The 22,876-nt window shown below is 43.4% G+C and overlaps 1 protein-coding gene across 1 annotated transcript in view; it reads left to right on the forward strand.

Moving 5' to 3' along the window:
* Window positions 1–22,876, forward strand: part of PWP2 (PWP2 small subunit processome component) — a 308,991-nt gene that overhangs the window by 200,138 nt on the left and 85,977 nt on the right. The window contains exon 16 of the mRNA XM_030203767.1: window positions 20,371–20,479. Coding sequence (XP_030059627.1) covers window positions 20,371–20,479 — 109 coding nt within the window. The remainder of the gene's footprint in view (window positions 1–20,370; window positions 20,480–22,876) is intronic.

Consider the following 22,876-nt stretch of genomic DNA (forward strand, 5'->3'; position numbering starts at 1 on the left):
ACCCGAAGTGGTGAACTGGATTAGGAACTGGTTGACGGACAGAAGCCAGAGGGTGGTGGTGAATGGAATTCGCTCGGAGGAGGGAAAGGTGAGTAGTGGTGTGCCTCGGGGATCGGTGCTGGGACCGATTCTGTTCAATATATTTGTGAGTGACATTGCCGAAGGGTTAGAAGGTAAAGTTTGCCTATTTACGGATGATACTAAGATCTGCAACAGAGTGGACACCCGGGAGGGAGTGGAAAACATGAAAAAGGATCTGAGGAAGCTAGAAGAATGGTCTAAGGTTTGGCAATTAAAATTCAATGCGAAGAAATGCAAATTGATGCACTTAGGGAATAGAAACCCTCGGGAGATGTATGTATTAGGCGGGGAGAATCTGATAGGTACGGACGGGGAGAGGGATCTTGGGGTGATAGTATCTGAGGATCTGAAGGCGACGAAACAGTGTGACAAGGCGGTGGCCGTAGCTAGAAGGTTGTTAGGCTGTATAGAGAGAGGTGTGACCAGCAGAAGAAAGGAGGTGTTGATGCCCCTGTATAAGTCGTTGGTGAGGCCCCACCTGGAGTATTGTGTTCCATTTTGGAGGCCGTACCTTGCGAAGGATGTAAAAAGAATTGAAGCGGTGCAAAGAAAAGCTACCAGAATGGTATAGGATTTGCGTTACAAGACATATGAGGAGAGACTTGATGACCTGAACATGTATACTCTGGAAGAAAGGAGAAACTGGGGTGATATGATACAGACGTTCAAATATTTGAAAAGTATTAATCCAGCAAACGAACCTTTTCCGGAGGTGCGAAGGCAGTAGAACGAGAGGACATGAAATGAGATTGAAGGGGGGCAGACTCAAGAAAAATGTCAGGAAGTATTTTTTCACAGAGAGAGTAGTGGATGCTTGGAATGTCCTCCCGCGGGAGGTGGTGGAAATGAAAACGGTAACAGAATTCAAACACGCATGGGATAATCATAAAGGAATCCTATTCAGAAGGAATGGATCCTAAGGAGCTTAGCCGAGATTGGGTGGCAGAGCCAGCCGGTGGTGGGAGGCGAGGATAGTGCTGGGCAGACTTACGGTCTGTGCCAGAGCCAGTGGTGAGAGGCGGGGCTGGTGGTTGGGAGGTGAGGATAGTGCTGGACAGACTTATAAGGTCTGTGCCCTGAAGAGGACAGGTACAAATCAAAGTAGGGTATACACAAAAAGTAGCACATATGAGTTTGTCTTGTTGGGCAGACTGGATGGACCATGCAGGTCTTTTTCTGCTGTCATTTACTGTGTTACTATGTTACTATGATTACAGATATCCAAAAGTTGGGAAAGAAAAGAGGAGGTGCTGTTGCTGGGAGATTTCAATCTGCCAGATGTAGATTGGAAAGTTACATCTGCAGAATCGGAAAGAAGTAGAGAGATCGTGGATGCTTTTCAAAGTGCTCTGCTCAGACAAATGGTGACGGAACCCACGAGGGAGGGAGCGACGCTGGATCTGGTGCTCACAAATGAGGATAGTGTGTCAAATTTCCGAGTGGGTGCCCGCCTGGGCAACAGTGACCATCAAACAGTTTGGTTTAATATAACAGCTGGAGTGGAGGGCAACCACTCAAAACTCAAAGTCCTGGATTTCAAACATGCTGACTTTAGTAAAATGAGGGAATACCTGAGGAAGGAGGGCGGGGAGGACCAGGGCTTTTTTTTTGTGCCAGTACACGCCGGTACGGTGTACCGGCACCTTTTTCCACCTGTTCTAACTGTGAGCTGCGCTCGCGCGCGCTCTCTCTCGCCTCTGCCACCAACGATAGCTGTCTGTCCTGAGCTTTTCTCCCTCCCTCCTTCCCGCCTACCTACCTGTTCCAACGTTTTCTTTTCTCTTCAGAACACTAACAGGCAGCGTTCCACATTCAGCTGCCTGCCCTGCGTCGGCTCACGAGTCCTTCTTTCTCTCTGCCGCGCCCCTGCGGAAACAGGAAGTTACAGTAAAGGGGGCGGGACACGGCAGAGAGAAAGAAGGACTGCAGAGCCAACGCAGGGGAAATGTTTAGAGATGTTGGCAAGGGAGGGGCAGGGTGCAGGAGAAAGACATGGGAAGGGAGGAAATTTTCACCTGACCTGGGCACGGGGTGGGAGCGCAGGAGAGAGACATGCTGGACTCTGGACTCAGTGGAGGTTAGAAAAAGCGGGAGATGGCCGACGGGGTGAGCCCATCACACTGATTCATGCAAAAAGATACTTTAGAAATAAGGGACTGCCTATGCCTGGTCAATCTGTAAAAAGTTTAAAACTGTTCCAGTTGGATAGGCTGTGCCTTCAAAGATGGAGCAGATAAGAATTTCTTTTTTTAACTTATTGGACAGCTTTTTAATTTATTTGAAAGCTTCCCAAAGAAACAGCAGTTATAAACTCTGTATTTTGTGCTCATTTTTCTACATTGTCCTATACAATACAGATGGCAAAAGTTTAGTGAGACTAACCTGTTTCTTGATGGGTTCATCTTAACTGTTGTTGTAATATGCCTTGGGAAGCCTGGTATTATAAATATTGGAAGTAAAATTAAACGCTCCATTTATTGGGGCACATGGAATCACATCTTCACCTAGACATGGATTGAGAGGAAAGCAGGGGAGAGAGGAGAATTGCTGGACATGGATAAGTGAATGGAGGGGAGGGCAGGGGAGAGAGGAGAATTGCTGGACATGGATGGATGAATGGAGGGAAGTGCAGGGGAGAGAGGAGAATTGCTGGATGTGGATGGAGGGGAGGGCAAGGGAGAGAGGAGAATTGCTGGACATGGAGGGAAGGGCAGGGGAGTGAGGAAAATTGCTGGACATGGATGGAGAAGAGGAAAGTGAAAGAGGAGAATTGCTGGACATGGATGGAGTAGAGGGCAGGGGAGAGGAAAATTGCTGGACATGGATGAAGAAGAGGAGAGGAGATTGGCTGGACATGGATGAAGGGAAGGGAGATAGGAGAATTGCTGGACATGGATGGAGGGGAGGGCAGCAGAAGGAGGAGAATTGCTGGACATAGATGGAGAAAAGGGTGGGGAGAGAGGAGAATTGCTGGACATGGATGAAGGAGGGCAGGGGAGAGAGGATAATTGCAGGACATGGATGGAGGGGATGGCAGGAGAGATAAGAGAATTGCTGAGCATGGATGGAGAGGAGAGCAGGGGAAGAGGGGAATTGCTGGACATGGATGGATAGAGGGGAGGACAGGGAAGAGAGGAAAATCACTGGATATGGATGGAGGGGAGGGAAGAGAGAGGAAGGAGATGTACATGGATGGAAAGGAGGGGGAAATTGCTGAACATGGATGCAAGGGATGGGAGAGAGGAGAAATGCTCAACATAGATGGAGGGGAAGGAAGAGGAAAAAAAGAAGATACACATGGATGGAGATGAGGGAAAGGGATGAAAGGAGAAAAACTGCACATGGATGGAGAAAATAGGCAAAAGCTGGATCCACTCTTCCAGTCAAGTCTGCGGAGGACCCAGTCATTTATGTATGTAGGGCATGAAATGAAGAAGAAAGGAGGAAAGTAAAGAAATAAATGGACATGAAACCCTGGAAACGGAGTTAAGATAACAGATAGACAGCAGCAGAATCAGATACTGGGACCAACATGACTAGAAAAATAAAGTCACCAGACAACAAAGGTAGAAAAATAATTTTATTTTCATTTTAGTGTTTGGCAAATGTCCAATTTGAGAATTTACATCTGTCTTATTTTGCACTGTATAGGAGTGTTTCTTTCTGGTAGTGTTCAGCATGCAGAGTCTAGCTTCTTAGGATTTCAGGTTAATTTTTGCCTGTATTTGAAGAGGGGCTATCTGTTCTGCATGTGTGACTGCAAGGCCAAATGTCTGAATAGGGACCTGTTTGTTAGGTTCTGAGATTTTGATAACCTATTGTGTTTCATATTTGGCAAGACTGTTCTAATTCCTGGTCTGTGTGCTAATTTGGTTTGTGTCATTTTGGGTATACTGGAGCTGTACCAGCTTATATAAATGATTTATAATGGGGAAAAAAAATGTTATTTTTCTTCTCCTATACTGGTGTAATATTTTCATTGATCTCTTTTACTAGCCATGGTGCATATAAACTGGGGTGTGGCTACTGAAAGGGGTGGAGTCAGATAGTGACCCCACCCCTAAAGTTATCCATAAAGTTATCTACAAAAAAAAGCACAGGGGAGGACATACGAGAAGTAGAAGGGCAGTGGTCCAGGCCGAACGAAGCAATAAATATGGCCACAAACCTTTATCTAAGGAGAGTAAATAAAAGCAAGAGAAAAGGAAACTGATATGGTTCTCCAAGCAAGTGGCTGAGAAAATAAAGGCTAAAGAGTTGGCGTTCATGATATACAGAAAACTCAAGAAGAGGAACATAGAGAGGAATATCGGATGAAACTGAAAGAAGCCAAGAGAGAGATACATCTGGAGAAAGCGGAAGAACAAATGGCTAGAAATGTAAGGAGGGGCAACAAAAATGTATTCAGATATATTAGTGAAAGGAGGAAGACTAAAAATGGAATTATGAGACTGAAAGATGCTGCAAACCGTTATGTGAATAATGATGAAGAAAAAGCAAATTTCCTAAACAAATACTTCTGTTCTATTTTCACTGAAGAAAATCCTGGAGAAGAGCCACGATTGACTAGCAAAAGTACATATGAGAATGGAGTGGATACAGCACCATTCACAGAAGAGAATGTGTATTAACAACTTGAAAATCTAAAGGTGGACAAAGCCATGGGACCAGATGGGATCCACCCCAGGATATTGAGGGAGCTCAGAGAGGTTCTGGCGGGTCCTGTTAAAGATTTGTTTAATAAATCCTTGGAGACGGGAGAGGTTCCGTGGGATTGGAGAGCAGATGTGGTCCCTCTTCACAAAAGTGGTGATAGGGAAGAAGCTGGAAACTACAGGCCGGTAAGCCTCACTTCAATTATTGGAAAAGTAATGGAAGTGATGCTGAAGGAAAGGATAGTGAATTTCCTGGAAGCCAATAAGTTGCAAGATCTGAGACAACATGGTTTTACCAAAGGTAAATCATGCCAAACGAATCTCATTGAATTCTTTGACTGGGTGACCGGAGAATTGAATCAAGAATTTGCTATAGATGTAATCTACTTAGATTTCAGCCAAGGTTTTGACACAGTTCCCCACCGGAGGCTCTTAAATAAACTTGACAGGCTAAAGATAGGACCCAACGTGGTGAACTGGATTAGGACCTGGTTGACGGACAGAAGCCAGAGGGTGGTGGTTAATGGAATTCACTCGGATGAGGGAAAGGTGAGTAGCGGAGTGCCTCAGGGATCGGTGGTGGGGCCGATTCTGTTCAACATATTTGTGAGTGACATTGCCGAAGTGTTAGAAGGTAAAGTTTGCCTTTTTGCGGATGATACCAAGATTTGTAACAGAGTGGAAAACATGAAAAAGGATCTGCAGAAGCTAGAAGAATGGTCTAATGTTTGGCAATTAAAATTCAATGTAAAGAAATGCAAATTGATGCACTTAGGGAGTAGAAATCCACGGGAGACGTATGTGTTAGGCGGTGAGAGTCTGATATGTACAGACAGGGAGAGGGATCTTGGGGTGATAGTATCTGAGGATCTGAATGCGACGAAACAGTGTGACAAGGCGGTGGCTGTAGCCAGAAGGTTTGCTAAGCTGTATAGAGAGAGGTGTGACCAGCAGAAGAAAGGAGGTGTTGATGCCCCTGCACAAGTCGTTGGTGAGGCCCCACCTGGAGTATTGTGTTCAGTTTTGGAGGCCATATTTTGCTAAGGATGTAAAAAGAATTGAAGCGGTGCAAAGAAAAGCTACGAGGATGTTATGGGATTTGCTTTACAAGACGTATAAGGAGAGACTTGCTGACCAAAATATGTATACCCTGGAGGAAAGGAGAAACAGGGGTGATATGATATAGACGTTCAAAAGTATTAATCCACAAACAAACCTTTTCCGGAGACGGGAAGGCTGTAGAACTAGAGAACATGAAATGAGGCTGAAGGGGGGCAGACTCGAGAAAATTGTCAGGAAGTATTTTTTCACAGAGAGAGTGGTGAATACTTGGAATGCCCTCCCGCGGGAGGTGGTGGAGATGAAAACGGTAACAGAATTCAAAAATGCATGGGATAAACATAAAGGAATCCTGTTCAGAAGGAATGGATCCTCAGAAGCTTAGCAGAGATTGGGTGGCAGCACCGGTGGTTGGGAGGCGAGGCTAGGGCTGGGCAGACTTCTACGGTCTATGCCCTGAAAATGGCAGATATAAATCAAGGCCAGGTATACGTATAAAGTAGCACATATGAGTTTATCTTGTTGGGCAGACAGGATGGACTGTTCAGGTCTTTCTCTGCCATCATCTATTATGTACCCCCTGTACTATGTCCCTCCTTTGGGATTTTTTTCAATCTAAATGCATGACCCTGCATTTATTAGCATTAAATCTTAGCTGTCAAACTCTAGACCATTGCTCAAGCTTTTCTTCAAGGCATACATGAAGAGGAGGAGAACAAATGAGAAGTTCATCTATCACAGAAGGCAAAGAGGAGCACATAACAATAGCCATACTGGGACAGACCGATGGTCCATCTAGCCCAGTATCCTGCTTCCAACAGTGTCCAATCTAGGTCACAAGTACCTGGCAGAATCCCAAGTAATAGCAAGATTCCATGCTACTAATCCCAGTGACAGCAGTGGCTTTCCCCATTTCTATCTCAGTAGCAGACTTTTCCTCCAGAAACTTGTCCCAGATACGCTAATCGTTGTTACCACATCCTCTGGTAAGGAGTTCAAGAGCTTAACTGTTCATTGAGTAAAAAAATATTTCCTCTTATTCATTTTAAAAGTATTACCATGTAACTTCATTGAGTATCCCCTAGTCTTAGTACTTTTCGAAAGAATAAACAATCAATTCATATTTACCTGTTCTGTACCACTTAGGATTTTGTAGCCATTTTGAGATTGAAACCTCTATAGACAGGAATGACAGGAGATTGTTCCTGCCTATGCTGGTCCCAATTTCAAAATGGCTGCCATGACCTCTCGCAGCAGTCCTGCAAGGCTGCCATGAGAAGTCACAGCAACCATTTTGACTGCACAACCAGCGTGTACAGGAGGGAGTGGGAATCACTCCTGCCCCAAAGAGGCCACTAGATCACTAGCGCTTCTTAAGTTAGGCCTGAGGAGGGCCTGTGTGCTCGGGGGGCTGCTCTGACAGGGTGGGGGCAGCGCATTGGTTTCAGCCAAAACTGAGTGGTGAATTTTGGCCACAGATTTGGTTTCACCTGAAACCAAAACCTCCCAGTTTCAGTTGCCCTTTAAACAATAGTATATTTATTTGTTTCAAATTGTTGTTTAAGTTCACTAGGTCAGGATACCAAATGTTTTTTAGTACTGTGGTGTTCACAAAATTGTTGTGGATAAATTGGTTTTATTAATGAACGAGTGGAATTGAAGCAATACAACTTTATTTAAAATTTTATAAACAAACGGTGAATTAGAAACTGGTCAGTAATTGGTTGGAAGTAAGGATCAGGGGATAGTTTCTTAAGTGATGGATGAACAATAGCCTTCTACCAAGCTAGAGGTAATTAAGAATGAACTCAAAAAGCTCCAGATCTGAATTCTTGACCAAATAGGAAGGAATAAGATCAAGAAATGTTGGTGCTTTCATTGGAGTCTTATCACTCTGGTAAGAGAAAATAGACAAATGGTATTTAAAAAGATCCATGCACTCAATAAAATATATTTCAATATAAATATAAAAATATTATTATTAATAAAAAAAATTCATGCACTGCAACTGACAGTGCTTATTGCAGAATGACTGTCTGAAGGCAGTAGACTTGAGAAAAATTATGTTATAAACTAAGGAATTATGATCAAAGGAGGAATGAATTGACCACACCGTGTACTGTTGTTACAAAGAATTGGGCAAACGTTTCTGGGGAGAGGGGAGGTGAAGACTTTGAGTACAGGATATCAAATTTGATAAAAGATTAGATAATTTTTTTTCACAAGACTTGACAAACTTAGTTGTCATAATAGCATCAAACAGGTGAAAAGGAATTATTACTCTAAGTTAGTGTTCTCTTGAAACGGCTAAGGCCTCAGGGGTGCACATCTTAGTTCAGACTTGCTCTCATGCTCTGCCCTGCATACTTGGCATTTTGAGAGGATGGAGTCCCTGGTGATATGATGGATGAGGTTGCCTTTCCGAATTGTAGTAGAGCCACTTCATCAAGAGCCTGCTTCAGTGATAATTTCCAATTGAGTTCATGTTCGTCTAACATTCTGGAGAGGAATTGTCAGAAGGCATGACACTTAAAAGCTAATAATCTAAGTCTAAAGATTTAATATTCCTTGTGTATTTCGTTACCTGAGTATCTTCTAGGGAAGGAAAAGAAAAATGGGACTTAAGAAAATAGTGATTTGTTCAGGATACAGAAAGTAGCAGTGAAGCAGAAAGATTCCAAAGACAACCTCAATGAAAAGAATAAGTAAAGTGAGTTCCCCCAGAGTGAGTATTAACTAATTGGGAGAAACCTAGGACTTCCATCTGAGGAAGGGATTCATTTTCCCTAACATAGAAGGAAGAATCGTAATATAAATTAAAGACCCCTTAAATGCAAAGTTGGGAAAACCAGGAAGCAGTATCTGTGATGGGAAAGTGAGCCTGTTCTGATCAGAGAATGACAAAGATGGTGGGTAGTGAACAAAAGGTGAGTGTAAAGAAACAGTTCCATCAAGACACCCTCAGGCTAAGCCAAACAAACAGACAAACTTCAGCATAGGCGGTCGGTGGCCCAACTGGGGAGGCTAAAGGGGGCGGGGTTAGGGGTGGGGCCAGGGGTGGAGCTTAAATCCATAATTGTCTGAACACAGAAAATAAATAAAAAATAAAAGACACAATTAATAGCTTTTATTAAATTTAGATATTAGATATGTATCATATGTTAAAGAATAAAGTGCTTGCTCAAAGCATATTCTAAGCACAATCGCTCAACTGCAAAACACTATGCACAACTTTGTGCAAAAACACACTCAGAACCTTACTGTACCATAAATATTACACTGGGCAGAACCTAATACACCAATAAATCACCCATACGGAAAATGCAAACCGTCAACAATATGAAACAAGGGGTCATATCATCACAATTCTCATGTAGAGCCACAAAACACCCTAATTCATGTTTAATGTGGGATAAAATGTCATAAATAAGTAAATAAATAAATATAAACTTTTAATGTTGAGCACCTGATTCTCAAGTGGACATATTCCAAACACTATAATGAAAATAAAATGATCTTTTCTACCTTTGTTGTCTGGTGACTTTTTCTGATCATGCTGGCCCAGTATCCAATTCTGCTGCTATGTGTCCTCAGTGCAGGTCAGGAAGTCATCCTCGTTAAATATCTCCCTGGCAACCCAGGACACCTCCAGCCAACCCCCCCTGCTCTCCCAGCAGTAAGGTAAACAAACCATAAACCACTTTCTACAACTGATTACACAAGGCTAGAGGGCTTTCACTGCAGCTCCTGCTGTGAGGATGGAGGTAAATCAACAATTTAAACCCCTCAGAGCACAGCAGGGGAGGCTTAGCCTCTCCAAGCCTCTTATACCGGGCGCCTATGAACTTCAGTCAACAGCAAAGCTTTGTTGTAAATCAGCACACCACCATTGCCTCACCTTGATGGCTTATATTTAAACAAACATCTAAAGTCTGGGTGGAGCTGCCTGAGCTAAATGGATTTTTTCTAATGATTTTTAACCTTCAGTAATGCAGAGATTGGAGCAATGGCTCTTAACAATGAGATCATAAAGAAGTTTTTCATTTGAGAAGTCCAGTACTGGACAGAGAGTATAAGTTGAAGGAAATAGGTTTGCCTAAGGCCATAGATGTGGCTGTGCCACATGAATTTGATCTTACCACATCACCCTGTATTTGTTCACACCGGAGCCTGCAAAGGCCTCTCCGGTACTATGTAAGCCACATTGAGCCTACAAATAGGTGGGATAATGTGGGATACAAATGTAACAAATATAAATAAAATAGATAAGCAAGAGAGCTGGATGCAAGAAACCAGTGTTCTTACTTTGGGACTCTTTCACCCATAACTGTTATGCTTGATTAATCATGCAAACCAAGAGCAGCAAATGTAAAAGGTGCAAAACTACTACTACAGACTTGGAGGAGCTGAGGGAGACAGAGAGGTACATAGACGAGGCCTACAGGGACGTTGTAGAGAAGTCCCACGTCCAATCTGGCAGCCCCTGTGCTGCCTTGGAAGAGGGAGGTCTTCTAAAAGGAGAGCATAACCCTAGTGCAGCTGGAAGTAATCCTTTGCCAGGACCAGCACACCAGGGGATGCAATATCATCTCGCACTGAGGAGCAACTGCCCAGGAGGGAAGGGTTAGGACAGCTGTTGTAGTTCGTGATTCAATTATTAGGCATGTAGATAGCTTGGTAGCTGGTGGACATGAGGATCGCCTGGTCACTTGCCTGCCTGGTGCAAAGGTGGCGGAACTCACACGTCACCTAGATAGGATTTTAGACAGTGCTGGGGAGGAGCCGGCTGTCTTGGTACATGTGGGTACCAATGACATAGGAAAATGTGGGAGAGAGGTTCTGGAAGCCAAATTTAGGCTTTTAGGTAGAAAGCTCAAATCCAGAACCTCTAGGGTAGAATTTTCTGAAGTGCTACCCATTCCATGCGCAGGGCCCAAGAGACAGGCAGAGCTCCAGAGTCTCAATGCGTGGATGAGGCGATGGTGCAGGGAGGAGGGTTTTAGATTTCCTAGGAACTGGGCAACATTGTGGGGAAGGGAGAGCCTATTCCGGAATGATAGGCTCCACCTTAACAGGGTGGGACCAAGCTGCTTGCATCGGCATTTAAAAAGGAGATAGAGCAGTTTTAAACTAGAACCTGGGGGAAGGTCGACAGTCATTCAAAAGACATGGTTCGGAACAAGATATCTTTCAAAGATATCACCAAAACAGGGAAGATAGGGTATCCTGATACCAAAGTTGCAAATGAGACCATAGTAGATCAAGTGATCTTCAATAGAAATCAGACAAAAGAGTGCAAATTAACACTGTCAACTAATGAGCTAGGTGTAAAACAGAATAACAAACATAGTTTCAAATGTCTATATGCGAATGCCAGAAACCAAAGAAATAAGATGGGAGAGTTAGAATATATTACACTAAATGAAAAATTAGATTTAATAGGCATCTCTCAGTCCTGGTGGAAGGAGGATAACCAGTGGGACACTGTCATACCAGGGTACAAATTATATCGTAGTGATAGGGTGGATGGAATTGGTGGAGGGGTAGCATTGTATGTTAAGGAGGGCCTTGAATCAAATAGATTGAAAATTCTGCAGGAAACAAAACACATCTTGGAATCCCTATGGATTGAAATTTCATGTGTAAAAGAGAAAAGGATAGTGATAGGCGTGTACTATTGCCCATCTGGCCAGAATGAACAGATGAATGTAGAAATGTTATCAGAAATTAGGGAGGCTAACAAACTAGACAACACGATAATTATGGGTGATTTCAATTACTCTAATATTGACTGTGTAAATCAGAGCTTGCTAGGGAGGTAAAATTCCTTGACAAAATCAAGGAGTGCTTTATGGAGCAGCTGATACAGGATCCAACAAGAAAAGGAAATATTCTAGACCTAGTCCTTAGTGGAGTGCATGACCTGATGCAGGAGATAATGGTGCTGGAGCCGCTTCATAACATGATCAAATTTGATATTGACTTTGAAGTAAGTACACACAGGAAATCCAATACGTTAGCATTTTTTCCCCATATTTTTATTAAAGGTTTTTCAGAACATAAGACACAAAAGCAAACAAAAACAACACTCCATGGTAAATAAGCGTAAATAAAGATCAGAACAACATTATCATCGTTCCATGACAACACCTTTAGACAAACATCCTAGATACATAAGGTCAAGTAGTGCTATGCGGTTCCTGACAAAAGAGGTCTAAACGAGCCCAAGGAGCAAAAAGGAGACTATGATAAAATGAGAAGAACAGTGAAAAAAAACTTCGAGGAGCAGCTGCAAAGGTCAAAAATTTACATCAGGCATGGATGCTGTTCAAAAATACCATCCTGGAAGTCCAGGCCAAATATATTCTGTGTATTAAAAAAGGAGGAAGGAAGACCAAACGACAGCAGGCATGTTTAAAAAGTGAGGTGAAGGAAGCTATTAGAGCTAAAAGGAAATCCTTCAGAAAATGGAAGAAGGACCCAACTGAAAATAATAAGAACTAGCATAAGGAATGGGGAGTCAAATGCAAAGCGCTGATAAGAAAGGCCACTGTTTGGAAAACATAATACTGGGCTACATGGACCCAGTATGGCTACTCTTATGTTCTTATGTAAATGGAATTAGTCCCATCTGCCCCTTGTAAAGACATAGTTCATTATCTGTCTGCTTCTTTTCAGTGTTGGCCAGTGCTAGAAGCAGTCAGGACTTTGCTCTCTACCCCTGTTTGGTACATGAAAAATGATTTTAACATTTAAAATCATTGTATTCTTGCATGTCTTCATTAGTAAAATGAGACAGCTTCTGGTTTACATTTGCAGCCTTTATCCTGTCAGTTATTGTTCATTTGCATCAGCATAAGAACATAAGTAGCCATACTGGGTCAGACAAATGGTCTGTCTAGCCCAGTATCCTGTTTTCCGAACAGTGGCCAAGCCAGGTCACAAGTGTCAGCATTCGTTGTCTAGTTATGGTCCCGGGTCCAGTTCGTAGAGGCAGTGGGTTCCCAAGAATACACAATCCACACGGGTTTGGATATATATAGAAAGTATATTGTATTTACATATATAGGCTCACAGCACTTAGTACAGGTAAATACTACAATGCTGTGTCTGTGTGTAGATGGGAATCAAGGAGAGAAAGGTAAGGATAGGGGATGTTCAGGGGGAGAGCGGCTAAAGATGTGGGTTTGCAGAGAAAGAGAGAGAAAGCTTTGGGGTAGGGCTGAAGGAGAAGGGGGGAGCAGAGCCAGGTGCTCTGGGGCTGAAGATGTGGTTGTGCAGAGAAAGAAAAGAGAAGAAGCAGAGCCATGTGCTCTGATTTATATACCTAACAGGAACTGAGAGGGATCAAATAACTTCTTTCCTTCCCAGCCTTTGTTATCAGCTATTTCCTTTGCAAATTCCAGTTTAATTTCCTGATGTAAGGAAGGTGAGCATTTTCACAGGTTTTAGTCTTTGAAGCCCCTGGTTTTGGAGCCTATCTGTCTGGCTTTCGTTGTTCTCAGAGAGCCCTGGTCCCAGATGCCCAGAGAGGACAAAGGTATGTTGTAGGGTTCTTGAGAAACAAAGGGCTAGCAGGCAGCTGGGCACCATTTGGTCCATTTGCCATCCTCAGGGATTCCTGAGGGAGGGGGGAGTTATCAGAAGCTGGTTTCATATTAATCTAAGTATGTCCAGCAATCCTGACATTTCCACCACTTTTTTTTTTTTTGTGCATGAAGGCAAGATGGAAGCAAACCTGAATATGTGATCTGTCACTGTAGTGACGACTGTTCATGTTCCCATACCTCCAGTTATATTGCTCCTGCTAGTTCTAGCAGGTCCCTTGTCCTGCTTATTCATATCTCCACAGTAGTGAGATGGTTTAAGTCCCATTATGAGTACAAGCCTCGTGCCTTAGGTTGGGCAGTCACTAGTGGGCGGGGATAACCCAATATGCCACCTCTGACCCGTCTTGGAGCAGAATGGACAGTGCATAAGGGATGCAGGCATTTTGGAGGTTAAGGCCTACAGGTACCAGGATGCCAGGTATAAAAAGCCCAAATTAACCTGCCAGGCTAGCGTGGTTCCAAGGTAGATGATGGGACTGTTAAAAAAGCCCAATTACATGCCAGATTAAAATGTAAATGCTGGGAAGAAAGTAGTGTGTGTATGGCTGCCTTACAGGTGTGAGGATATTTTATAGGTTAAACTTTGCAAAGAGTTGTACATGTGTCTAAGTTTACAGCACATGAAGATCATAATGCATAGCAATACTTGTACACCAGTTAAAATAATGATAGGGTGAATTAAAACATTAAAGACATGATCAGCGGTAGGTGAATATCCAAAGAATAATTCCCATGCTAAAACATGGGAGTCTTGTAGCAAATTTTGAACAGTTTGTTTAATTTGTCCATTCTCATAGGTGATGGTATGATTCACTTCTGTGGACGTTGTTTTCAAATGGTCCATATAGGCATGGAGTTCAGTAAAGTTCATTAGTTTGTGCAAAGTCTCTTCTCCCATGCCCAGAGGGAGTGGATGTACAGCGCATGGAATAAAATCTGGAATGTCAATAGAGTCATTGGTAACCAGAGGTGTAGAATATGTTGTCTATTAATGGTGATGGAAACCAGCGGTGTATGACTGCACCAAGTATTGCTCTGTAAATAGTTCGAACTGTACAGCAAAGTGTTCTTAGGGAGGCAGATGTCATGTACTTGGGGAGCAATGGAAAAGGAAATATTTTGAGGAAAGAACAGATTAAAACAAAAGTGTACGGCTCCAAGGTAGTACACCCTATGTGAGACAGTGGGTGAATACAAAAATTTGGCAATCAGAGTACAGGAGGATGAATTGTTCCAGCAGGAGCTGTCCCTTTCTTTAAACTGATGAGGTTCATACTGGAAATGGAAGGGCGTCCACTGGCACAGGCTAGGGTCCATTGGTTTGAATGATGTCCAATTATTGTCCAGGGGCTTTATCCTGACAGGAAATATTGTACAGAATAAAGGCAGCAGGGCCCAGAAAGTATTTGTCTGGGGGTGCAATCAATTCTTGTGTTCTTTCTAGGGAAGTGGAAATTGGTGGAGCTCACTGTGCGTGAGTGATGTTTAAGGAATATGCTGGTCTGTCCAGCACTGAACAGAAACTCAGGATAACCAGGTCAGGGAATGGTGGGGGTATTTCTTGATAGCGATATACCCCATCTGTGGAATTGTCCCAACCAATTGTGCATATTCAGACGATAGTTCCTGTAATGAGACTTGGGTAAAGGAGAATACATACCACACTAAACAGAAAACGTGCCATACTAGAAGCACACTGACTATCACAGTAAAATAACTAACCTACTTATAAACTTACTTATATACCACCTCAACAGAAATAATGTTTACTATTGTTTACTAAGTATTATCATCACTATTGAATGTGTGTATAGGACTCCTTAATTATACAGATAGGCTCCAAAACTATGCATCATGAGTGACTACTATAGTTACCACTCTTCAAACATCTTTTTGTTCGGAGGGAAGACTTCTGTGCTGTATTCAGGAATCAGCCGTCTGTGCTGTTTTCAGGTGGAATCTGAAAACAGAAACTGGTAACCACTCATTATCCATATGGTTTCAACTGAGTGATATGTTTCCAACATCGCTGGTTGTCTGGCTTTAGGATCTGATATAGGCTTGGGCCTAAGGTATCTGTAACCAAGTATGGTCCATCCCACTTTGCTGTGCCAAAAGGGAGATTTGGTCTAGGGTTTAGGAGCATGACCTTACTCCCCACTTTGAGTAGTCGTAAATCCGAATCTTTGGCCTTCACCTCCTGTAGATAATCCCTAGACCTTTCTGTGTTTGCCAGCACAGTGATCTGGATTTCTTTTAGGTGTTCTTGCAGGGATTTCATCCACTCATTTGCAAGAACTACATTCTGATCCACCGGGAGAAAAAGATGTAGCAGGTTTTCCCATCGAGGCATTGGCCTTCCCATTAAGGCTTCATAGGGGGCAAAACCTGTGGACTTACAGACATTGGCTCTGATACACATAAGGACCAAAGGGAATACCTGATCCTAATTTTTCCCTGTCAGATTCAGCATAGGGCTGAGATGTGCTTTGATTGTTTGATTCATGCGTTCTACCTGCCCCACTGCTTGGGGATGGTACAAAATGTGCAAATGCTGTTCTATGCCTAGAAAATCAAACAATTCCTTGACTAGCTGAGAAACAAAAGCAGGACCATTATCAGACTCAATAGTCTTAGGAATTCCCCAACGTGTAAAAAATTGCATAGTTAAGATCTCAGCTGTGGTTCTGGCAGTTTGATCTGATACAGGAAATGCTTCTACCCAATGGGAAAAGGAATTGACTACTGTGAGTAAAAATCTGTTTCTCCTAGCTGTTAAAGGGAGAGGGCCCACATGATCTATCTGTATTCTCTCAAATGGGTCCCGTGGTAGCGCTCTCATCAGCTGTCCCCTTTTCTTTTTAGGTTGTCTCCCAAATGAAGCACAAATCACACAGGAGGCCACATGATCCTCTATGTCATGTTTCATTTCTGGCCACCAGACCAACATATTCAGAGTTGCCAACATCTCTTCAGTTTTAGGGTGTCCCATGGGAACTGCTCCATGAACCCAATGCATCCAATCTTTCCCTTGAGCTCTGGGGATAACTATAACCAATCCTTCCTCCTTCTTCACACAGCATGTCTTTCTGTATAGTGAGTGTGAGAAAGGGTGTATGCTGGTAAGTGTTATCTGGGGTGTGTTGCACTAGTTGCTTCAGATTGGAAAGCTCTGAGTCATTTTCCTGCAGTATACTGAAATAATCTGGTGGTACCACCTGATCGTGATCAGTAGAACGTGTGGCCGTGGCTACCATCTGGATTGGCTCATACCAGGGCCATATAGGGCCTACATGGCATGCTGGCTTGGCTAGTGAATCTGCTGAAGTGTTTCCTTTTACTAAAGGGCTTTTCTTTCTGTGCGCTTTCACCTTCACTAAATGAACTTTCTGAAATTTTTCACTGAGTTCTTGTGCCATAGCCCATAGTGCTGAATGTTTTACAATGGACCCATCTGTGGATTTAAAGTTGTGGCTTAACCACCATGGCAGCAATGCAATGGCACTTCTGAATATGTAATCTGAATCTAAGATTATCTGTATTTCAGGGTGGGAGTCTTGATCAGTCGTGTAGCTATGTGGGGCCACGGGGGCCTGGACCCCCGTAAATTTCGCCCTGGACCCCCCTGCCGACGACCCTTTCGAACCCCCCCTCCCGCCGCCAACCCGCCATCGCCTACCTTTGCTGGTAAGGGACCCCCACCCCCCCGCCAGCCGAGGTCCTCTTCTTCCTTCGTTCTGTTTCTGAGTCTGATGACGTCAGACTCACAGAAACAGAACGAAGTTTTGCAGATCAGCTGATCTGCAATGCTTCGTTCTGTTTCTGTGAGTCTGACATCCGTCAGACTCAGAAACAGAACGAAGGAAGAAGAGGACCTCGGCTGGCGAGGGTTGGGGTCCTCCGCCAGCAAAGGTAGGTAGCAGCAGGTGAGGGCTGGCGGCGGGAGGGGGGTCGAGAGGGTCGTCGGCGGGGGTGGGGGTCAACATTGTTGGCGGGGGGGGGGGGGGCTAAAATGTGCTTCCTCACCTCGGGCTCTGGACCCCCTCCCACCGAAGTCTGGCTATGCCCCTGGTCTTGATATTGCTGCAAACAGGCCACAAAGGCAGCCAGTTCACAGTATTGTGCCGAGGCTGACCCACAGGAGTACTGCCTCTGCAGAATTACTTGGTTATCTGGGCCCAGTTGTACAATTGCAAAACCTGCTAGTCTCCTTCCTCCCTCACATTGGCTACTGCCATCAATATATACTGTTGGAAGAAAAGGGGATATTCTGTCCAGTACCAGTTCTTTAAATATCAAATGATTGGGGGTACTGGGTGAAGACTGACTGTCATGAGGGTGTCCCTCCAGTAGGATCCCTGCAACCTGCACTTTAGGCTCTTTTAGTAATTCAAACTTCACATTCTGTGCCTGCAACATCAGGGTCCAATGGACTATTCTCTCTGTCCTAATTCTACTACAGGCCAACTTGCCCTCCACAATGAATTTAAGGGACGTGTGGTGGCTACATGTGTACGTGGTTTGAGCCCCAATACTATACGTAAACTTTTGCATAGCAGCATATGCAGCCAGAACATGTTTTTCACAGGTTCCCATTTTAAGTTCTGGAGAAGTGAGAACTCTGGAAAAGAAAGCAATTGGCCTGTCTGTCCCTCCTAAGCACTGTGTTAGGGCAGCCCCTCTACTGTTCTCCCCAACCACTGGGTATAGGAAAAAAAATCTGCTTGTGATCTGGGGGAGCAAGGACAGGAGCAGAAGTCAAAGTCTGCTTGAGTTTAGTCACTGCCTCTGTGTGCTCTGCCTCCCAAACATATTCTTTACGTTTAAGCAGGGAGTATAGTGGAGCAGCCACTACAGCATGGTTGTGCATAAAATCACGGCAGAACCCTGTAAGCCCTAGAATTGATTGGAGGGATTTCTGATCTGTGGGAAGAGGTAATTTCTGTATGAGATCTATTCTCTGAGAATCTATGGATTTACCATCCTAGCCAATGGTGACTCCTAGAAAGGAAACATGTTTTACACATCTGAGCTTTGGCCGGATTTACTTTAAGACCAGCTTCCAAAAGAGCTTTTAAAATCTCTCTTACATGGACCCAGTGGTCAGATTCAGTTTCAGATTGAATTAGAATGTCATCAACATATTGGACATATCAGACACATGGGCTAGGGCTTCCTGCATGTATTTGTGGAAAATGGATGGAGAATCCTTATAACCCTGAGGTAACACAGTCCATGCGTACTGTTTATTTAGCCACTGAAATGCTGTTGTGTACTGGCGTCCGGGGCCAGGGGCAGGCTCCAAAACCCATTTCAAATGTCTAGGACAGAAAAAAAACTTTACAGTTGGGGTTTCATTTACAGATCATTTCCGGGTATGAGGCTACCACCAGCACCACAGATTTTGATACTTGATTTAGGTCGTGGAAATCTATGGTCAGTCTAAAGGAGCCTCATGTTTTAACTATTGGCCATGCTGGTGAGTTGCATGTAGAGGAGATCAGTCTAAATATGCCCCTCTCTTCCAGTACCTGTATAATCTTAGCTACGGGTTCTATTGTCTGATGAGGTACTGGATATTGCTTTTGTGGCAGAGGATCCTCTCCTTCCAGCAGGATTTCTGTGGACATTCTGCCACTTTCTAGTTTGTCTTGTGCCCAGACAGGGATGTCTGTAACCTCTGTGGGAATTACACTCGGATCATACTGTTGGTCAACTTTTGTGCATTGTGTGGCCAAATGCATGGGAATTACTTCGTGCACCAAAACTGTAGACATTTTTGGAGATTCAATACATTGCCACAATGTAAGATTAGCTATATCCACTACCAGATTTAACTGGTTGAGGACATCAATTCTAATTATCTCCTTTTCTGTGCTCACTATAGTGGAGGCATTGGTTTCCAAAATTTCATTATCATGTTCCCTCTGCATCTGCACCGGGATACCCCATTTAACTGGGATAGCCACACAGTTGGTAACTGTGTCATTGACCCCTTGGATTTTATATGTTTGTACATTTTTAGCTGGAGGTGTGACTGACTGCATATCCAACCACGTATTAAGCATAGCATATGTATGTGGTTGGCAACAAATTGAGAGCAGTTTGGATATTTGGTAGTGACTAGAAATCCTTTAGGAAACAGATGCCAAGTAAAAAAAGTGGTATTTTACATCATATAAAACATCATGGGGTGCATCGTATTTAATCTGAAATGGTTTCCCCTCCTAGAACAAATTAATATCTGAGAGGTACAGAATAGGAGGAGCTGAAGTGGTAGGGGAGGTTGGAGGAGGGGTGACACAAGTACTTGGCAGAAACCCAAATCGTGGCAACACTCCATACTACAAATCCCAGGTCAAGCAGTTGCTTCCCATGTCTGCCTCAATAGTAGACTATGGACTTTTCCTCCAGGAATTTGTCCAAACCTTTTTAAAACCCAGATACGCTAACTGCTCTTACCACATCCTCCAGCAAAGAGTTCTAGAACTTAACTATTCGTTGAGTGAAAAAATATTTTCTCCTATCTGTTTTAAAGGTATTTCCATGTAACTTCCTTGAGTGTCCCCTTGTCTTTGTACTTTTGGAATGAGTAAAAAATCGATTTACTTCTTCTTGTTATACATCACTCAGGATTTTGTAGACCTCAATCATATCTCTCCTCACTTCCAGTTTCATCAACGTTTCCATTCACAGGGAAGATGAGAAAGCCTGACCACAAGCATTTAGGCAGTTATCCCTATAACCTGCTTTGACCTTTCCTTGTTTCACTATGTCCTAATAATGAAGAATGGATGTTCTTAGGGAGTACTTGGTAAAATATTATGGGTGTTCTGGAGGGTTGTGTAGAATATGGTAACAAGTGTTCAGTGATGTCTGGTAACCTGCAGTTGATGTTCTGTGGAGTATTTGGTGACTGATATTTTGCAGAATTTTATTGGTAACCATATGTGTGTGTTTTGCAGGAATATCTGGATCGCAGGAAAATGACAGAGTTTGGCAGTCTGGCTCTATTGGATGAGGGAGCCGGAGATGGAAACACTGTTGACCTTGCTCTACCGGGTGTGAAGAGAGGTACAGCACATATGTAGTCCTGTTGTTTATACTGTGCTGCATACACTGCTATCTGTTTTTCATTGTATTTTAGATAGAGAGGTACAACCCTTGTAGCCTGTTACACTGTACTGCAATAGACAGTCACATGTGCAGCTTGTTGTACCACCCTATATCAGAGTTTGATATAACTTGGGCAGCTTGGGATAGAAAAAAGCTTCTGCAGCCTTTTACTTTACATTCTACTAAAAAAGAAAAGGTACAATGTGTGCAGCCTGGTGTTAGATTAGGAAGTAAAATGCATACAACATATTTCTCAAACTGTATCCAAGTTTATTTCCATTCGATATACTTCTGATTGGTATCTACCATCTTGGTGGTTTACAATATAAAGTCTAATTAAAATACATAAAAGAGAAATTGCAATTTCAAAAGAAAAGTTAAAAGTAGAGTTCTGTTCATAATGTGTATCTGCATTTCCCAATGATGTCTCCTGCCTTAGAAACGAAAAGCTAGAGTTGGATATCAAAAGATTTCTCAAAGAAATAGCTTTTCAGTCTAGATTTAAGCTTCTCATATGATGGTTCTAAAGTGTGGGCCCTAATATGCTGAAAATCAAAGAGCAAATGTATTCAAAACAAATCTGATGATAGGATGGAACAGTTAAGAGATGATGCTGGGAGGAATGCAAGGAAAGAATAAGCATATATGGTGTTAAGATGAGTGACGAGAATAAATTATGATTATAGCGCATGTATACCTTGAATGTATTTAAATGTCTTTACCAGGAGAACACGTGATGGAGTGAGAGGAAAGGACGTGTTTCTCTGGCTCTCGGAGTAACCCCCCCCCCATTGGCAGCCTGGAAAGCAGCAAGAAATAATTTAAATACGGTGTATAAACATCTCTTATTCCAAGGGTACATGGAACCCTACCTGATAAAAGGTGGAAAAGCGATGCAAAGCAGAGCGGCGAAGAGAGAGGCGGACAAACAGCAAGATGCGGGTGAATCCAAGATGGCGGCAAGCCCGATGCCCGAGACCCCGCCACTGTTTACCCTGTCGCAATTAAGCCAACTTACAGAGGCTGTGAAATCGGCCATGGGACCAGGCGGGATCCACCCCAGGATATTAAGGGAGCTCAGAGAGGTTCTGGCGGGTCCTCTTAAAGATTTGTTTAATAAATCCTTAGAAATGGGAGAGGTTCCGAGGGATTGGAGAACGGCGGAGGTGGTCCCTCTTCACAAAAGTGGTGATAGGGAAGTAGCTGGAAACTACAGGCCAGTAAGCCTCACTTCGGTTATTGGAAAAGTAATGGAAGCGATGCTGAAGGAAAGGATAGTGAATTTCCTGGAAGCCAATAAGTTGCAAGATCCCAGACAACATGGTTTTACCAAAGGGAAATCGTGCCAAACGAATCTCATTGAGTTCTTTGATTGGGTGACAGGAGAATTGAATCAGGGACGAGCTATGGACGTAATCTACTTAGATTTCAGCAAAGCTTTTGACACGGTTCCCCACAGAAGGCTTTTAATTAAACTGGATGGGCTGAAGATAGGACCCAAAGTGGTGAACTGGATTAGGAACTGGTTGACGGACAGACGCCAGAGGGTGGTGGTGAATGGAGTTAGCTCGGAGGAGCGAAAGGTGAGTAGTGGAGTGCCTCAAGGATCGGTGCTGAGGACGATTCTGTTCAATATATTTGTGAGTGACCTTGCCGAAGGGTTAGAAGATAAAGTTTGCCTATTTGCGGATGATACTAAGATCTGCAACAGAGTGGACACCCCGGAGGGAGTGGAAAACATGAAAAAGGATCTGAAGAAGCTAGAAGAATGGTCTAAGGTTTGGCAATTAAAATTCAATGCGAAGAAATGCAAAGTGATACACTTAGGGAATGTTTATTTTCTCTGAATCTGCCTTTGCTAATCAAGCAGCGGAAGCAGTGGCCCGTCTCATCTCTCTCTGGGCAAAGTTACATATGCCCTCCAAATATCTAGCTTTCCCAACCTTGAATCTGCTCATGACAGGCTTACACCGTCAGGCAGTATGGACTCTTGTAATTAGAAAGGAACCCAGTATGTAGTAGATATAATAAGATAGTTTATTACAATCTTACCAATGGTAATACAGGTAGGTTAAGCATTCACATAATGGAACCGCATATCATGGCACGTCCTCTCTCTCTAGCCTTCTGGAGTCTCCCTTCTCTGTTCGTCTTCTCCTCTCATATCCTTCTTCTTCTCATCTCGTCTGAACTAATACTCCTCAAACTGCTGCTTATATACAATTTTGGCCCTATTCATTTCAATGGACCCCAGCTGTCTCAACTGGGCTCCTAGTCCTTATCAGTTGATCAGAATGACTTCACATGTTCCCAAACCTTCCTGTAGCCCCCCCTTTGGATGTTCTCACCTGGGGT

The sequence above is a fragment of the Microcaecilia unicolor genome, chromosome 5 (assembly GCF_901765095.1).
Source record: "Microcaecilia unicolor chromosome 5, aMicUni1.1, whole genome shotgun sequence".
NCBI classification, from domain to species: domain Eukaryota; kingdom Metazoa; phylum Chordata; class Amphibia; order Gymnophiona; family Siphonopidae; genus Microcaecilia; species Microcaecilia unicolor.